Genomic DNA, 18,711 nt, shown 5'->3' with positions numbered 1-18,711 from the left:
TATATAAGATCAAATATAATTTTAATCTAACGAGAAAATTTTGGTTTGCATATATGTATATATTTATATATTCCGTCCAGTCCAGTTTTGGTTTTTATTTAGTCCAAACGTCCATGGATATAATATGAACGTTTTAAGAATATCCATTATTAGACATTCAAAGTATATATTATATTTAGACGTTTTAAAAACGTTTTTTTACGTACAGCACAGAACATTTTATTTACATTGCAGCAATATTATAATCTTACAAGTTGCAACGTAATATTGGAGAGACATTATAAGAACATGTAACTATAGTATTTTATACGAAATATTACTGCAACATTCCAAAAATATTATAAAAACAGTATTCATTAATCATTAGTTCTTTTATTTACTGCTACGCGACGCGCAAGGCGCTATCTTTCTCGTATTTAAGATTTGTTATGAGAATTATATATAAAGCTTGCATAAATCGATTATTAATATTATAATAACCGAATAATATCCGAGTATTACGGATAAACAGAACAAACTTACACAGTTCCAACAATTTTTTTCTTATCTCTTTTGGATGTTCGCAAGATTTCTGCAATTTTTTGATGCTTTGTATGAGATACTAAAATAGATATATTCAGTACTCTAAATATATAAACTTACATATATACCTACATCTATCTACTTTAAAATATACGTTCAATGTTTGAAACAGGTCCAATTTTAGTCCGTTTAGTCCTTAAAATGGACATTTTTCGATTGTCCAGAAAAGTAACACTGGATTTTTAAAATGTTTTAAAGATGTCTAAGGCTCTAATATGAATGTTATAAATACGTACAAAACGTCCAATATGTATATTTTTAATACGTTTCTAAAACGTCATTGTGCTGTCTGGGTATGTTTTGTACTCACAAATTATTTTTATTATATATATATATTATTCGAGATTATGTGTGATTATATACAATTATACATAATTATATATAATTATGTATAATTGTATATAAGGCACTATATATATTTATATATGAAATATGCCCATATATAAATATATACAAATATATATGATTATATATAATTATATATATTTGCATATATTTATATATGGGCATATTTCATATATAAATATATATAGTGCCTTATATATAATTATATATAATTATGCATGGGCCATTTTTTCCCGGGTAGATATTACACTGACTCTCAAGCATGTATTATTAAATTATTGAATAAATCATGGACAACATATCACTGCGATAAAATATTATTAAGCAATTAAAGCAATCGCATTTTATTTTTTTACTAATATTATTGAATAATGATAAAATGCAACACTTATTTTCATGTCTCTTAGACTGCACACCGTGCTTCTAATTTTCTTTATTAAAAGCGGATCTTGTCTAGACTTTTTGTTTATTTTTACCTCTATATTTGTTAATTTTAACAAACAATTTTTAATAGCGTAGTTTAATGTAGTAAACTTTTACTAAAAAATCTGCATTTGAGAATTGAGAAGAACTATAATTTGACAAGAAAGAATTTACCATATTTACACAATTTCTTTTATCAGTACAATTAATAATAATTGTAAAGTGTAATTATAAATATTTTACAGACATCGTGTACATTAATATTTATTATATTAATGACAACAAAAATAAACCTCAGTTTATAGAAGGGGGGATGAGACTAATAAATAACTATATATTTTATTTAAAATTATTTATTAAAATTATTTATTTAAAAATATATTTTATATATATTTATATCTATACATATATTATAAGATCTTAATAGAAAGAGAAGAGTATATGTATATTGTTTTATTTTAATAAACTAATTCTAATTTTTATTTATATACATGTTTTCGATGAAGCAGTAAAAATATATGTATGTATGTGATAAGAATGATAACATTTATCTTAATTATCTTAAAAATAATAATACTTTATAAAATTACTAAAACTTTAGTATTTGCAATATTTGCAGATTATATTATTAATTAGCGCGAACGAATAATGAATTTCCGCTGTTCACTGCGGATGTGTTTGTATCGACTTCTATAGAAGAGATCGTTGCTTTGATAATAGTTGTAGTAATTTCCGGCTCCTGAAACAATTATTATTAAACAATTATTAACAATGAGTTATTTTTAAACCACTTACTTTAAATAAATTTTTTGTTATGATAAAAGAACCCACATTGTGCCTTAATGAAGATAATTATAATCATTGATATATTTTTAAGTAAATGTAAGATGTAAATCACCTCGTTGAAATCGATGTCAACTTCTTCAAGTACTTCGTCGAGAACGGATACGAAATGATTGACATTTTCAATAGAGAAGACCATCGGCGGCTTCAGTTTCAGAACGTTGTTATCAGGTCCGTCGCTACTGACGAGGATCTTCTTTTCCTTCATCCTGGATACAACATGCTTCGCCTCCGCCGTCGCTGGTATCCTCTTAATTCTGTCGCGGACTAACTCAATGCCTACGAATAATCCAGCACCGCGCACATCGCCGATGATCTTCCGTCGCTTTGCCAATTTCTCCAACTCCGCGATCAGATGATTGCCTACTTTCAAAGCGTTCTCCTGAAGATTCTCGCGTTCTATGACCTCCATCACCGCGTTCGCCATTGCGCAGGATACGGGATTGCCACCATACTAAAATCAACGAATGTATATTGTTATTATAGCAGAACATTTTCCTTTCTCGAGCAGATTTTAATTAACCAACATCAATTTTTTTTAGAGACTAACCGTGTTGAAATATTCAATTTCAGTGTCGCGGAAGCTGCGCGCGATTTCAGGCGTAGTAATAACAGCCGCAACGGGATGACCATTACCCATGGGTTTGCCCATCGTGACTATGTCTGGAACAACATCCTCGCCGTATAATTGAAACGCCCACATGTGAGTGCCGACTCTCCCGAAACCGACTTGGACCTCATCCGCGATGCAGACACCTCCCGCTTCACGTACGTGCCTGTAAAAATCGGTAATTTCTTTTATTTCTTGCCTTTTTTCCCATTACTATATTTGTTACTCCAAAGTTACATATGTATACGTGTGTTTATATAAAAAAAAAAAAAAAATTAAATAGTCCCTTACTTATATGCGTTCCGGAAATAATTCTGTGGCGGTAAAATCTGTCCACCGACCGATATGAGACTTTCCGCGATGTAGGCGCAAACCCCGCGTCCTTTGGCTTTGATGTCGTCGCAGATTTGCTTTACATCCTCGGCGTATTTAACACCGAGATCTTCGCTGTTGTAATCATTGGAGCGATATTTTCCGCGGTACACATCCGGACAAGGAGCCTGAGAGAAAGAGAAACGATATAAAATGTATGAAATATATACTTTTTTCTTAAAAATACAAACGATATAAATATTAAAATATAATAAAAATTTGTTCTTGCAAGATTGCTTTCCAAATCTCAATATCTAGATCGCCAAATTCTTGAATCAGCGTTGTAATTTTATTTTTAATTGTAAGATATTTTAATCTGTCTATCGCATGTTGATTTAACTTTTTTATTCGATTTCATTATGTTATTCAATAATTATTTATGAAAATGCATTATAGATACTTTACCACGTGTACCCAATCTCTTTTTCCGGTGCCGTTAGGCTTGTTAAATTTGAATGGCGAGATATCGATTATCGTGGTGAGATGTCCGTGATAAGCGCTAAAAGTAGAAAGACAAACGTGAACACAAATTTTCTGTTTGGCCATTTTATCGTAACTACAAATATTCTTCGAAGCCTTCCAAAGCTACAACATAACTTTCTCTGAGGATTATTAATTATATAATTTTCTCATATATAATATATAATATATGTTTTTGATAAATGTTATTTTATTTAGTAAAAGAGCACAGTTCCTGAAAATATAACTTTAAAAAAAATTTTTTTCCCATTGTTGCCGAAGATGGCCAACGACCCAACCATGGTTACGATATCTAAAAGTTGTCGGAGACTACTTAAACTTCATAAACCTCATAAACTCGATCAATGATAATTTTATTAATTCGTGCGGATTCTGGACGCCCTGAATCAGTAATATCGATAATTAGACAAAGCGCAATTGTTCATAACACAACTGTTGTGATAATAGGAACACACAAGCGTAGAGTATTATTATTTATTATGATTATCAATTTTCTATATATAGTTCTGTATAATATATTCGTGAGAACGGATCTATCATTATCTCACAATAGCTTTCATAATTTTATATATTTCTAAAATTGGAGCAAATTCATCTAACTCAGAACCGTCTAGTCGATTTTGCTTTGTGTGATGTAATTTTGCTTTGTCTACTTTACGACATTTTCATTAGATAATTTATCATATTCTTTCTTTCTCTCTTTCTCTCTCTCTCTCTCTCTCGCTCTCTCTCTTTCAGATAAGTCCAGTCCAATATTCAGCAACATCGTCTTCACCGATAGAAGGAGAAAATAAATATAGTTTGTATCATATATGGCACGTATACGTCATCGTGAGACTTACGCCACCTAAAACAGCGACAAGATCTTTATGGCGGTGAATTCTATTTCCGCGATGAAAAGAATCGAATGTCCACATCCGATTTGTCCGAATCTGCTGGATTAGAGTTCGATCTCATCAACGCTCATCGATGTTCGGCGTCCCTGTCGATTTAGAGTGGAAAGACGCTGCAAAAAAGCAAAAGACAGATCGATTTCATTAGTGTGAATTTTCTCGTTCAAGTTTGTTCGCTGAAATATCCAACATATTCGAGCCAACACTGTGGAATTGCTTGCGCCAAGAAGACCAAAGTTCGATCCGAAGTAGGCACGAACAATGGAAGTTCTTTTCATATTCATCTCGTTAACTTTCGACGAACTTTCATTTCAGACGTGGAACGTGGAGCGCGTAGAGCTCCAATGTAGAATGTTATAGAAATATATTGCATGTAGAGTAGCTCTGACAGTGAAGGAGGAACTTACTGGTCCAGCGTAATGACATCCTTGCACTTCGTGTGCGTCCGAGCGAGACGGAGAGCGAAATCATTAGCCTCGCTTCCGGAATTCACCAGGAAGCAAACAGACAAAGGTTCCGGTAAGAGTGAGGCCAATCGGCTCGCGCATATCACCAGATTGTCGTGAAGGAAACGATTGTTCGTGTACAACAGGGCCATTTGTTCCTGCCCGGCTCGCACGACGTCCGGATGGCAGTGGCCAACTGCAAACGGATAATTAATTTAGAGAGTTATTAGGGGTATATTAAAAATCCGTAAGTGTTCGCTATTAACGCATAATGAAGATTAACGCGATAATTGTCTGATTATTAATTTAAAATGTACCATGAGCGACGTTATTTATGCAGTCCAAGTATCGATTGCCCTTCTCATCGTACATATATTGTCCTTCGGCCTTTACGATTTTTAATGGATTCGACTTGTAAAACAGCTTACACGATTGTCTAAAATTCAAATAAATAAATCAGTGAAATATTTTCTTATAAATCTTATATGCTGTTGATCTAAATGTTACTTACCCGATATGACGTTCGCGAAGCCTTATGGTATCGGATTTTGACATTTGTTCTAAAGACTCCATAGTAGAATTTTACGCCCCAAATTCCTCAGATACTGTCAATAAATTTATAAAAATACAATAAGCGTTGCAATCTTTGCGAACCTTTCGAAGGAATTAGTAATTTAGCTTATCATATCATAATAGTTTTGATGATTGTACAATATTTAATGTGCACTCCAACGTTTAATCTCGTCAGCTCTTTTCTGAGTCAATTATGATATTATCGGATTAAGTATATTGAAAGAGTGATGCACGTATTATCAAATTTTTCCGATACTTGAACAAAGTTTAATGATAAAGACACAGAGATGATAAGAACTTTAATCGACTAATTTATATATACGATTTTTTGGCTTTCCTGATAACACAAGTAAACATTTTCACGCGTCCAACATTCCATTGTGTTTATGTATCATTAAACTGAAATACTTAAGAGATTTTGTAATGCCGAGGAAATTTGCGTTATCAAGATATTTGATTAATTTACGATACCAATCTTTTCTTTAAAAAAATGAGGGATATTATAAATTATTACAACTTTCTAATTTTTAACATCATATATCTTTGTAAGACTATATTAAAATAGTAAGTCTATATTAAAATTATAAGTCTATATTATAAAATAACGTTAAAATAAATTTTATTTGAAGTTTGCTATAAAGCATGTAGGTTTGATATCTATTTTCAGACCTTCTAATATTCATAAAAAAACTCTTCCTCACAATCAATATAATTAATTAAAGGTTAAAGAATGTAGTTTTGGTATTTATTTTCAGACTTTCTAATGTTTATAAAAAACTCTTCTTTCTCAATTATTTGTAATTGAAAGTTATTATTATAATTTTTCGATATTTGCGCGCTGAGAAATAATCGGCTTTATGTATATCACAAATTTTGTTATGAAATATATAACTAAAATGCGATAACAAAAATGAAGATTTAAAACAATAAGTAAGTGCATAAATAAGATAGGAGATTCAAAGAGTAATTTTCCGATGGCTGATAAGTCACGTGATTATTACATGCAAGTGCTTCCGTAAGCGGCCTCGCGTGTGACCTCGCATTGCAAAATAAACTTTGAGAGAGGAGAGAGGGAAAATACTTTATACATATATATATATATAATAAGTGCAGAGAAAAAAGAAAAATTTTTAATAATTATTGTGTTAATATTTTAAAGAGCCATGTATACATATATATATAGGGAAGGTAATATATAAAATGTAATGTAATGTAAAATTTCATTAATTTGCAAAGTTTTAAATTATTGATCTCTGCGAATAAGAGATTCCTTTATTTTTTCTTTCATTAGAAAATTGCTCTTACTATGTTTTACAGTTTTACATTTATCGCATAATTAATACTATGACAATTATGTAAGTAGATAATATTTTTTCTATACAGAAAGCTTGAAATTTTTTGACAATCGATCGATTAGAGAAACAATAAATTTCGAGAAGTGAGACATTCTATGTATATGTATATAGTATTGTTTTTTTAAAGACAAAAAAATTTATAAAAATTAAGAAAACAATTTTACTGCATTTTTTTCTTTCACGAAAGAAAAAAAACAATAATTTAAATAAATTTGCATCCTTAAAACAAGTATTGCACGCATACGCTGAATAATTTTCTATCATTTAAAAATGCATATTATTTCGGTGAAAAATTAAGATATTAATATAAAAAAAAAACTATGTGCATTTCTTACCTGAATTCGTGGTCCGACGTCACCGTCGCTGCGATTACTGAGAGTGCAGCCGAAAGCAATGCCGCGACCCTTTAATTGTGACGTCATATATAGAGAGAAATGAATCGGCGGGGGTAAAAAAACTGGGGATGCGCACGCGTGTCAGACCAATGACACTCCCTCCCTAATCGACATTCCACTTCCCACGCATGAAAGTGCGTCATTTGATCGTCGATTGTTCACATACTTCAATAGATTATTATATTATAGTAATTATATTACATAATTTAACATCAATACAAGATAAATATTCTATATGTACATATATTTTGACACTGAGAGATTGAATTGAGATTGAATAGTTTATTGAAGATATCAGTTATTAATTTTGCTTAAATTTATTATATCGTTATTATATATTGTATAAATATATATAGATTGTCCTATAAATATAAAAATGAAACTTGACAGTCGGTTTCGTGGCAAGCTTCCGCAATTAACTATTTTAAGAATGATGACCTTGCTAACACACTGACGATGTTGAAAACAAGATTTGGCAGAATAGATCTTTGCGCTTCGCTCTCAAAAGTATATAAGTAGATGTAATAAAGATATAAATTAAGTGTAATAAATTAAATGTAATAAATTACAATTTCCTACATTTATAGATAGCACTCGTATATTTGAAGGATCTTTTCTTAAAAGATGTTCCAGAGTTTAGAAGGTTTTAAATTTTAAATTGTCACCTTCTGTTAAAAAAGATTTTTTAAATATATATATGATCTTTAGGTATGATTTGAAAATTGTCATTTGTCATGTCTAAATGACCGCCGTATCTATTTCTTACAATATTCTTTTATTCTATTTACAATTTTTCTGATAAATTTCTGTTTCATCTCGTTTTCTTCCTCTCTCGGCTCTTAACTTTTATAAAACTTTAAAAAATATTCATTATAAGCGGAGCTCACGGTTATTTCAGATGACTTGTATAAGTAGGAGTGTATTGATATCATAAAAGCTATTGGCAGAGCCATCGTCAAGTATCGTGGTCATGATGAAGGCGTTCACGTGCAGTATATGTACATTTCGACGATGATAGCGATATACGACACGTGATATGCGCTATCGGGCAATTTAGACGACACCACCGATCTCGTGGTACGACTATTGTAGCGACCGTGACAGCGTTCGTGATAAACATAAGTCACATTTAATTCAAAATCTTCCACTGTGGGCATAGAGCCAACAATCCTTACTATTTATTTTAAGGGAAATATGTCCGCAGGAAAAAGAGAAATCGACGATACGTCATTCTGCTGACAATTCATAGCCTGGTAATGTTCAAATGGTTCGAATCAATTAATACATAATGAGTCACTTTACAAACTGTTAATAATTATAATTTCAATAATTAAAATAATTGGCATATTTTTAAGAAATTTTATGTGATATCATATTTTTATGTGAAAATTCTGTTATTTATTGTTAGATTTGCATATTTGATTTCCTATTTCTTTTCCTTTCTTCTTCCTTTTTTTCCTTTTTTTTAAATTTATCTCATTAATATTTGAATTAGATATTTATTGCACAATCTTATCCATCGATTATTTACGTCGGTGCGTAAGTCGATCATTAATTATAGTAGTGAAAATATATTTAATCGCAAGATTGTAGAGCGTTTCGAAAGAAAAAAACAAAAAGACAAAAAGGCCAAATGTTTATCGTATGATATCGCAGACTGGCGCCGTGCCAGTTGCCCGGTATATTTCTACTGTCTTATTGATGTCATCTTAAGCGAAATGCAAATTGCAAATTGTTTTGCAAGATTTTATTGGCGCGAATGAGGCGCAACGTCGATCCGACGTGCTCTTATTTGTTATACTTGCGTCACAACTCGTACTATATATGTATATATCTATTCTTCATGAGATAATATTCTCGAAGAGGGACTTGCCTCTTTTAGTTAACCACTGAGCTTACAGCCGATGATCTACTATGTGTGACTGCTGAAATAAATCTTATCGAAGTATTATCATTATTGAAGTAAAGTGCTTCCATACGTGACATACACAAGTTTATATATTAGATACCAAAGTTATCTATCTCTACTTCACTTTTTTCCTTTAACCTTCCGATTCTTTTATCAGTTTCGAATCAATTTTTTCTCTCCACGAAAATTTGTCTAAGAAATTAGATTTTTAATTATAAACACTTTTAAAAATAAATGTTTTTCTGAAATTAAGCTTCTCTCAAAGCTGTTAATATATTATTTTAAATAACTTGTCTACTTTGTGCAATATAATAAATAATGTAACATGCGATAAAAGATAAGATTATATATCTATAATTGTAAATAGGGCATCTAAGAACTTAGATATATATCCTTCGAAAATGTTTGTTAAATTTCTCTTCATATGATGTGTGCATTTCTAAAATACTTTTCTAAAAATAAATACAAGATGATGCATAAATGAAGCGATTTGAAACATTAATAATTTTTTAATTTTAATTTTCCTTTTTTTCCTTTCAATAATTCATAAAAAATCCTTGGAAAATTAATTATGAAAACTATAATCTCATTCTGTCAGCTGACAGAAGAAAATAATAAATTTATTCATAATCTTATTATTAATGATAAAGCTTAATTTCATTTAAATGAGTTTGTAAATAAGCAGAATTACAGAATATGGGCAATTGAATTCGAGAACGATTCATCAGCGAAAATTGCATCCAGTTAAGTGTACAGTATAATGCGGCATTACTTTCGAAAAGGTCATAGACCTGTTCGAGAAAGAAATTACAGAATTTCTTCGAAAATAAAGATGTACAGTTATAATCATAAATCTTGTCAAATATCGTACCATACTCTATACTTCTATACCATAAAATTTGAAGATCTAGCTAGATGTTGTAGATCTAGCTAGATGTTTCAACAAAATTGAACTATAGTTCATAGGACCTAAGTCAACCTTAATGACATCTTTTGAATTCTTTTAAAGTAAAAAATTCAAAAATGCTTTTAAATCATTGTCAGTGCACTCCAAATATAACCTGCGCCCTAAATGTGACTATTCTTGATTTATCGCTTTGAAAAGGCTATTTAAAAGAATGGATTTACAAAGCATTAACAAAAAATTCATCTTTTAGGTAAAGAAAATCATTTCAAAAGAAATTCAGGCATTGTTGCCGAAAGTCGTCAGAGATATTGTGGAAAATACACTTGACTTTGTAAAGCTGAATATGGTCGTCACATGACATAATATTTCATACTTAACTAAAATAAAATTCAACATTTTATAAACTTTATTTTACAAACAAAAATAAAAATATTAAACAAAAATTATTAAACAAAAATTATTATTTCAAGCTCCTTCGCGAATTATGTGCTACCCGATTTATCTGAAAGCGTGTAAAATTGATGTGTCATTCTATTTATAGAGCTAATTGTCAGTGCACTCCAAATATAACCTGCGCCCTAAATGTGACTATCCTTGATTTATCGCTTTGAAAAGGCTATTTAAAAGAATGGATTTACAAACCATTAACAAAAATCCATCTTTTAGGTAAAGAAAATTATTTCAAAAGAAATTCGGGCATTGTTGCCGAAAGTCATCAGAGATATTGTGAAAAATGCACTTGACTTTGTAAAGCTGAAAATGGTCGTCACATGACATAATATTTCATACTTAACTAAAATAAAATTCAACATTTTATAAACTTTATTTTACAAAAAATAAATAAAAATATTAAACAAAAATTATTAATATTTCAAGCCCCTTCGCGACTTACGTGCTACCCTATTTATCTGAAAGTGTGTAAAATTGACGTGCCATTCTATTTATAAAGCTAATTTCCAGCTGCATCAACATCATTATTATTAACGTGCAATGATTCGTGGACATTTAACTCGAAACGTTGGACGTTTCGAAATTCGGCTGGAGATTAATTCCCATGCAAATGCGACGAGCGATATCGCGTAACCCACAAGAATAACGAGGAAAGCGACGTACATAGAATGATCGTTAAGAATTATTTCGTTGTTGTTTCTCGTCCAAATATTTCTTTGTTCCTTCCAGAAATCCGTGAAATGTTTCCGCACAAGACCGTTTTCTAGTATCGTCAGTAGCGCGAAATTAATTTCATTCTTGAAGGCCGACTTCAACGGGAGCGTATGCACGCGATAGTGCGACACGATGCACAGATCGGAGATTTTGAAGAGCCGTTCCTTCTTAGGGCCCAAAAGCTTGGCCTCAAACAGTTTGGCGTCCATTTTCGTTGTGAAATACGCCCTGGAAGTGTTGAAGGAGATCGTTTCCTTCTCGTCGACGAACGTGAATCTTCTTATTAATTCCGGAGCTACATTCTCGCTCGCCGCGAGTTCGTCGTACATCTTCTGCGGGACCACCACCCCGAGACCTGTGGCGAACAAATCCTCGAAACTGGACACGCTAATCTCGGCCGAGAATTCTATTACGAATTTGAACAGCTCTTCTTGAAACATAGTCGTGTATTCCGCTACTGTCATTACGGTAGCTACGAACAGCATCTTTTCCATGAAGGTTTGAGGCGCGTAAAACGGCGAGAAACCGAGGATTAGGCTGATGGTGTTCAAGGGATCGCGAGCTCGTTCGCTGACTCTTAGAATCATCGAAATACACCACACGATTCCCGCCAAAAAGATGCCGATTAGGATCGTGATGATAATCGGCCAAAAGTCGAAAAAAACTTCTGCCGGCAGAATCGGGATTAACAGGCAATATCTTTCGTCACCCACAGCAACGCTGTGATCGTGATCCGTGTCAGATTTATCCGTGTACATGAGTCCTTCGGCTTTGTATATCATGTTGCTTTCGTTCAGATTATTTGTGTGCACCACTGTACCATTTAAGTTGATAGACAATGCGTCTGAGAACGCTTTAGCCAGACCGCCGACCGTATTGCTACCTGGTTCTAAGCTACCGTAAGGAGTCCATATCTCATCGAATTTTACTTTGAATGTATTACCGTAAATATTCCGGAACTTCGGGTACCAATCGATACTATCGTCATACGTGGTCAGTCTCGTATAAATTTTCCTGAATCCGTTGTAACGATGCACAGCCACGAAGACCGGCTCCGAATACTTGGAGCGAAAGGACACTTCCAAGATGATCACGTCGAGGAATTTCAATTCCCACAAGTACTCTAATTGTCGTTGCGCGTCCAACATGCGTTCGTTCGAATTTATTATAAGCAAGAGTTTTGGCATATCCCTCGGATAGGATATCGAGTATACGTCCTCCATCGTGGCGTTCAATTCTGCATAAGTGACATCGTCGTTCCATGGATAAATATAAATTAATAGAGTGCGGGAAGAAGCCAGGTTCCACGGCTCAATTTTAGATCCGAAGACAAAAATTTGCGACGGCCAGGTGGTGATGATACTCTGGACGACGAGGTCGAGCGTACGTTCTGAATAAATATCGCCTTTCTGAAATCTGATGATTACGTCTTGATTGACGATCGATCTTAAGAACTTTTCGATCGATCGATTAACATAGTTTTCTTGATAAACCTTGAAGCTAACGACATTATTTGCGGCGAAAAAATATAAAATAGCTCTCGCAATCTTCATGTTTCACGTCAGAACGAAGGATAGAACACGTTGTCACTTCAAAGGACACGTGTACTCCGAGAGATTATTATGCAATCTATTATCATTCAATTGGCTTCCTGTAACATTGATACTATGGTGAATAATATATTCCGATTTTATCTATAATTGCAAACACATTGGGGCAAAATTTATACGAAATCGTTCTCTTTCCCCTCGATTTATAGATTTATATGTACTGTTCTCCTTTATAATTCATTATCATTTTCCGCCTGTTTAATGATTGATCAACCGTTTCGTTCGTATCATTGAGAATCCCGCATCTCCATCGATTAATCGATTTGAATACGAATTATTTCGATTAAAAAAAAAGTAGATAAAACACGACGATATACGATAAACAAGACATACTGACGCAACGATTAATCTTTCGTAACGCAAACATTTTTTAATGTTATGCGTTGATACCAGATATCATTATTACGAAACAAATTGTATCGTCGCATTACATACATAGTATAAGTTATTGTAATACAAAAATAAAATATATGAAGCGTGATTATTTACATTATCGACAATTGTTGTTTGCACATATTGACAAGAGCAAAAAAAAGAAAGGCGAACACACCTTCGCAGTCGGTAGGACTCGAACCTACGCTCCCAGAGGGAATCTGATTTCTAGTCAGACGCCTTAACCACTCGGCCACGACTGCTAGTTGATAATTCCTTGGCACCTTCATCGTTTCATGGTAAGCCATAGACATATTTTTTAATAAGCTAATTTATATCTTTTTTATTTTTATAAATAATATGCTCATTTCCTGACTCGTATCTTGTGTAAACATTGAGAATACATGCATACATGACTTGTCTTAATTATATAATTTTTACGAACAAAATTTATATTTCGTTCACGATATTTAAAAAAAAATATCAATAAAGCTTACAATAATTTTATCTTGAAATAAAAAATTAAATAAACATCAAAAATACATGCATACATGACTTGTCTTAATTATATAATTTTTATGAACAAAACTTATATTTGGTTCACAATATTAAAAAATATATATATAATTAAAGCTTAAAGCTTATAATAATTTTGTCTTGAAATCAAGAATTAAATAAAACTTGTACAAAATTATTATATAAAGAAGTAAATAATTCTTGATTATTTTCTCAATAATTATACTTGCAACATATTCAAAAGATGATATTTTCTATTGTATTTTCTAAATAATGTTGAGAGCCAGAAGAAGACGAATCAGAAGAAGAGGAAGAAGAAATGCAAAAATCAATTTTAAAGTGTTCTATTAAAAGTCACGCACAGAACACGTTTGATTACATTAACGATCGACGGATTCATAAATAGATCCACTCCACAACATTCACGATTATCATGCCGTATAATAGCCATAATAGTAAGTATCTTAGCGGGAATATAATGACAGATTTATATATATTTATATATATATTTATATATATACTCTTATGCGCGTGTTCCGTAGAGGAATAAGCGAGAATAGCCCCATTTTTTTTCCAATTATGTAGAGAGCACGACGAAGGAGGCTACCTCTCTTTACGCAATTAATCTATAACAATATATCCACGACGATGTGAAATTGTACATTTGGATATATATTTATAGTATATATTACACACACACACGCGTATATATAATGTGCCCTTATGTGATATAATATATACGTATCTATAGATATATATTTATATTATATATGCATACTTATAAAATATTTTTCTCGTCATTTAACACTTAGAAGATGAAAAATTCTACGCTATATTCAATGACCTGAAGAAACCTGATATATTATACGATAGTCATGACGAATGTATATATGTCAAATAACAGTGTCGTTGATCGAGAGCAAGATAGGCCTAACAACTTATACGTGCGTACATCATCGTTTAACAATCTTAAATTAATGTCAATAGCGGATTATAGATAAAAATCCGAAACTTGCCGAGAAATAGAAAAATGATTCCTTTTTCTTCTCGCAATCGGATATTTATTATCATCGGGGGATGAGAAAAGGAGAATGTTAGACCTATCCTACATCACACATATAATCGGAACAAGTTCAAAATTCTAATCTATCGGTGTCTAAATCTGTAATAAAGTTAGGAGCCTTGATGTATGTGTATATGCATAAAATTAATATTTTTTAAAATAATTTTTTCGTCAACATTTTTCCTGTTAAAATGAATAAGAGATTTCAGATTGAAAATCTCGAGGAAGTTTCTTCGAGATACAAAAAATAATCGCAAAATTTAATTCTAATTGTCAATCAACGACGTGATCAATTTTTACACAATTAACGTGTACATGTGTATTTATATTATAGATCAGTGCAGCGATGCGGAGAGCAAAGAAATCGCTTTTCTTTGAAAATTTCGAGACTCGATCTTTAGCCGAATTGGTTGCGCATTAGTAAATTGGCTAATCGATATTTCTTCGACTGGTATCAAAGCTTTAATAAATAATACGTATTTTTAATATACGTATTATTTAATATACGGATTTAATAATACATTTTATGTAAAATCATTTGTGCTCCGCAAAACTGCTCTGTTCTTTTGATATATCTGAGAAATCGCGTACCTTTATAAGTAATCGATCATACTACGATGTCGCAGGATCGTACCACGACAAGGACTCGACTTTTCGAACAGGGGGAATTTCGTTAAATCTCTGAAAACTCGTCATCCTCGAAAAATATACTTGGCGCAATCAAATTTCGCGATTTCGCTCAATCTTCGTTATCTTCTATATCGCTTAGAGAGAAATGTCGTGTCCCTCGTAATCGCGATCGAGCGGCAACACGGTCCGTATGTTTCTATTTACAATATAGAAATATCTTCGAACGACAAATATGTCTTTGTGTTACGTAATAAAGATGCAGATAAAAATAGTACAGCCAATTCGAGAATCAACTGTGTGTGTGGGGAATAAAAATTAAAAATCATTGTTTCAAGCGACAAATGTGAATTGCGCTTGTTTGCGATTGTTACATGTGTTTTAACGCTGAAAATTATTTCTAGATTCTCTCAAGAGAGAAGATTGTGCGCAACTTAAATAAATAAATTATTAATAATAAAAGTAGAAATTATTACGCTTTACAAAGTTATGGAAAATAGTATTATATCATACTTTATGTGTCACTATTGGAACGTGTAGTGAATATTTTTGTAATAGTGTAGAAATATAAAAGGATACATATCAATTTACTAAACAGATGTTATTCATACACACTGCAATATGTCTTAGCACACTTGCATTCAATTATCCTTAATTATATCATTTATATCATTAGAAATGTCCACATATCTAGTTTCGCTACTAATGTCATTAAAAAAAAAAAGATACACACTTTTCGTTCATTTGCAATCCGTACCCCAATATCAGATAGAATATCGATAATTCATATTTCATGTCAAATATCCTCTTTTTAATATCACACATATCGTTTCGCATTTTCTTGTCATATTATCTAAGCTACATAAAAGTACGTCAATATATATTGATTCCAAAGATACGTTATTTATCGGCACGTCTATTAAATTGATGAAGAAAAATTGAGCAAGTAATTGGACAAAATGATGATAGAACTGATAAGAAAAATATTAGAGAAAAGAATAGTTGCCAAAAACCGCTGCAATTTAAGTACTATTAAAAATCAATTATTATGTGTATGCTGCATATATTTCTATCGATGCATACAATAGAAAAAATCATCATGCATTTGTAAGTTGCTTTTCTTATTACAATGGCGCAACAATTAGAAAAGTTTATTTAGCAAAATGCTCGTCATCAAAGACTTCTCAAGAATATATTTCTTTATAATAACACCCGCGACATATCTCAATATACAATAAAAATAAAGTGACAAAATTAAAATATTACACATAAAAAAAATGTTACGTCTCGAAATTAAATTACTATCGAAACTCTTTATTTGAGAAACTCGCGTTTTTATTTACGAGCCTCCTTCTATTTTCTAAATAATTAGTTTAGATATTTTTAATTTAACATAATAATGATATTGATATTCAAACTACTCCTTTTATTCGAAAATTCGTCTAAATAATTAATTCACAATAATCGCATAGAATTATTAGCGATTATATATCTCCCTTTTTCCTTCTTTCAGTAGAAACATGAGTGTTTTACACCAAAGTTTATTCCATTTGTGTTTGCGCAATTTTTTTCTTGTGCAAGCAATTACACGAATTAATATTTTATAAGCGCCTGTCATACATTGAAGTGAAATTGCTTGAATGTCAGTTGACATCACAGACATAAAAAAAAAATTTAGATGAGAAATACAATCTCTCTCTCTCTCTCTTTATCTATATTGTATTACGTATACATTTAGCTCAAAAAAGAGAAATTGTTACTATTCTTCTATCTATTTCTCATTTTATTATATATGCATGGGACTTATGTGTCGAAATAAAGTACACTGGTACAATATCGTCTTTGCTTGCGATACGTAAACAATAGATTCTAGCAGCCTACATATATATATATATATATATATATATATATATATATATTCGTATCTATATAAATATATCTAGTATATATATAACCATCGCGCTGAAGAACGACATTTCCCTCATCCTATATGTGTCCTCTCTCCATGAGATAATGTGGACTGTAATTTCTACTGCTAAGAATTGTCTAATCATAAGTAGGCTAATGAGACTAGTCTACGACTACGATATCATTATCGATTATACGTGCAACACGCAAATGTCATATCTAGAGCAAATACTACAATGACGCGTTTTCTCTCGTTCCTTCGTGGATCATTTATTAGAGATTTGTTTATTGTTTAATACGTAAGAAATCTACGAGAGAACAAAACATATGCGTTTTCTTTATCCAAGTAAAATCCCCGCTTATTGATCACGACGCGAAGTATTTGTACAACATTGTCGACTGTCTGCGTAACGAATTAAAAAATCACAATTAAGATGTGACGCATTTATAAAAATAATATCGACAGTATCCAATAAACTATCATCATTGATAGCTAAAATTGATGAGTTTATCTTTCACTAATCGAGATTGAAGCTTAATCGCCGTTTTGCATCAAAATTGGCATCGACAATCTTCTTCTATTTGTTATCTATCGATTAATCGAATCGATAGCAGCTTAATAACGAGTGAAACTGATAGCGTTTGAAAACATGTTTTCGTTTTTATTTATGAAATATTCCATCAAAAAATATTTCATAAATAAAAATGAAAACATATTTTCAAAAATCACACAAATCATTAGTAAGTTAACTTTTATTCTACCAATATTCTATGGACAACTAGCGTCAATCTTTTAAAGCGTGATTTTTTTTTTTTAAAGAAAAATTAAAAAAGAGAAATGGGGAAGGATTATAATTATATCCTGCTTTAAAAAGTGCTGAAGCGCGTATCCTCGACTTTGTGAACGCAAAGATACATCTGTCTGTCGTCTGCAGTCTCAACGTCGCAACGCAATGTCATTAACGCTTAGTATTGCTAATTGCAATCGCTGTCAAGATATCGTTAATTAGTGGCAGTGCCATTTAAAAGATTTGTTTTTCGCGTACGCGTTGAGCCTACATAACGACGTATCTCTGTTATATCTAGTCACACTAAATCTCGCTTAACGTTATCTCAAATGACATTACGAAAAATACGAAAAAATACAAAAGCTGCATCATCGATGTGTGTTATATCATGTTGAAATGAAAATAAATTGCCTTTTTTCGAATTAATTATTCTAAACTGATGTTAGATTAAATAAAGTCAGATTAGTTAAAGTTAGATTAGCCGCTTATTTAAGCTTGGAATATATGAGTGTTTCATTAAATTAAATCTA

At 31.7% G+C, this 18,711-nt stretch overlaps 1 protein-coding gene and 1 non-coding gene across 2 annotated transcripts; both read right to left on the bottom strand.

Annotated features, from left to right (window-relative positions):
• Positions 1-1,687: 1,687 nt before the first annotated feature.
• LOC145944447 (alanine--glyoxylate aminotransferase 2-like) lies at positions 1,688-7,404 on the bottom strand. Its single transcript, XM_083052774.1, has 9 exons — positions 7,258-7,404; positions 5,506-5,599; positions 5,312-5,430; positions 4,956-5,190; positions 3,581-3,674; positions 3,095-3,303; positions 2,744-2,969; positions 2,249-2,647; positions 1,688-2,089 (listed from the first exon to the last, which is right to left on the bottom strand). Exons 2-9 carry the CDS (start codon positions 5,565-5,567, stop codon positions 1,979-1,981), a joined length of 1,455 nt encoding a protein of 484 aa, XP_082908900.1. The 5' UTR covers positions 5,568-5,599; positions 7,258-7,404; the 3' UTR covers positions 1,688-1,978.
• Positions 7,405-13,460: 6,056 nt separating this feature from the next.
• On the bottom strand, positions 13,461-13,542 carry Trnas-aga (transfer RNA serine (anticodon AGA)). Its single transcript has one exon. It is a non-coding gene; the product is annotated as a tRNA-Ser (tRNA).
• Positions 13,543-18,711: the final 5,169 nt, after the last annotated feature.

The sequence above is a fragment of the Prenolepis imparis genome, unplaced genomic scaffold (assembly GCF_030444845.1).
Source record: "Prenolepis imparis isolate NDT839.2.m4 unplaced genomic scaffold, iyPreImpa1.0 SCAF_13, whole genome shotgun sequence".
In the NCBI taxonomy this organism is placed as follows: domain Eukaryota; kingdom Metazoa; phylum Arthropoda; class Insecta; order Hymenoptera; family Formicidae; genus Prenolepis; species Prenolepis imparis.
Note: the sequence above shows the minus strand (reverse complement) of the source record. Positions and strands in the feature narration are given on the sequence as shown.

Coding starts and splice junctions, on each gene's coding strand:
- LOC145944447 (XM_083052774.1), bottom strand. CDS start 5,567: ATGGAGTCTTTAGAACAAATGTCAAAATCCGATACCATAAGGCTTCGC. Junction 2,970..3,094: donor TATTTCCGGAACGCATATAA/GTAAGGGACTAT, acceptor CGATTTTTACAG/GCACGTACGTGAAGCGGGAG. Junction 2,090..2,248: donor TTGACATCGATTTCAACGAG/GTGATTTACATC, acceptor TAATTGTTTCAG/GAGCCGGAAATTACTACAAC.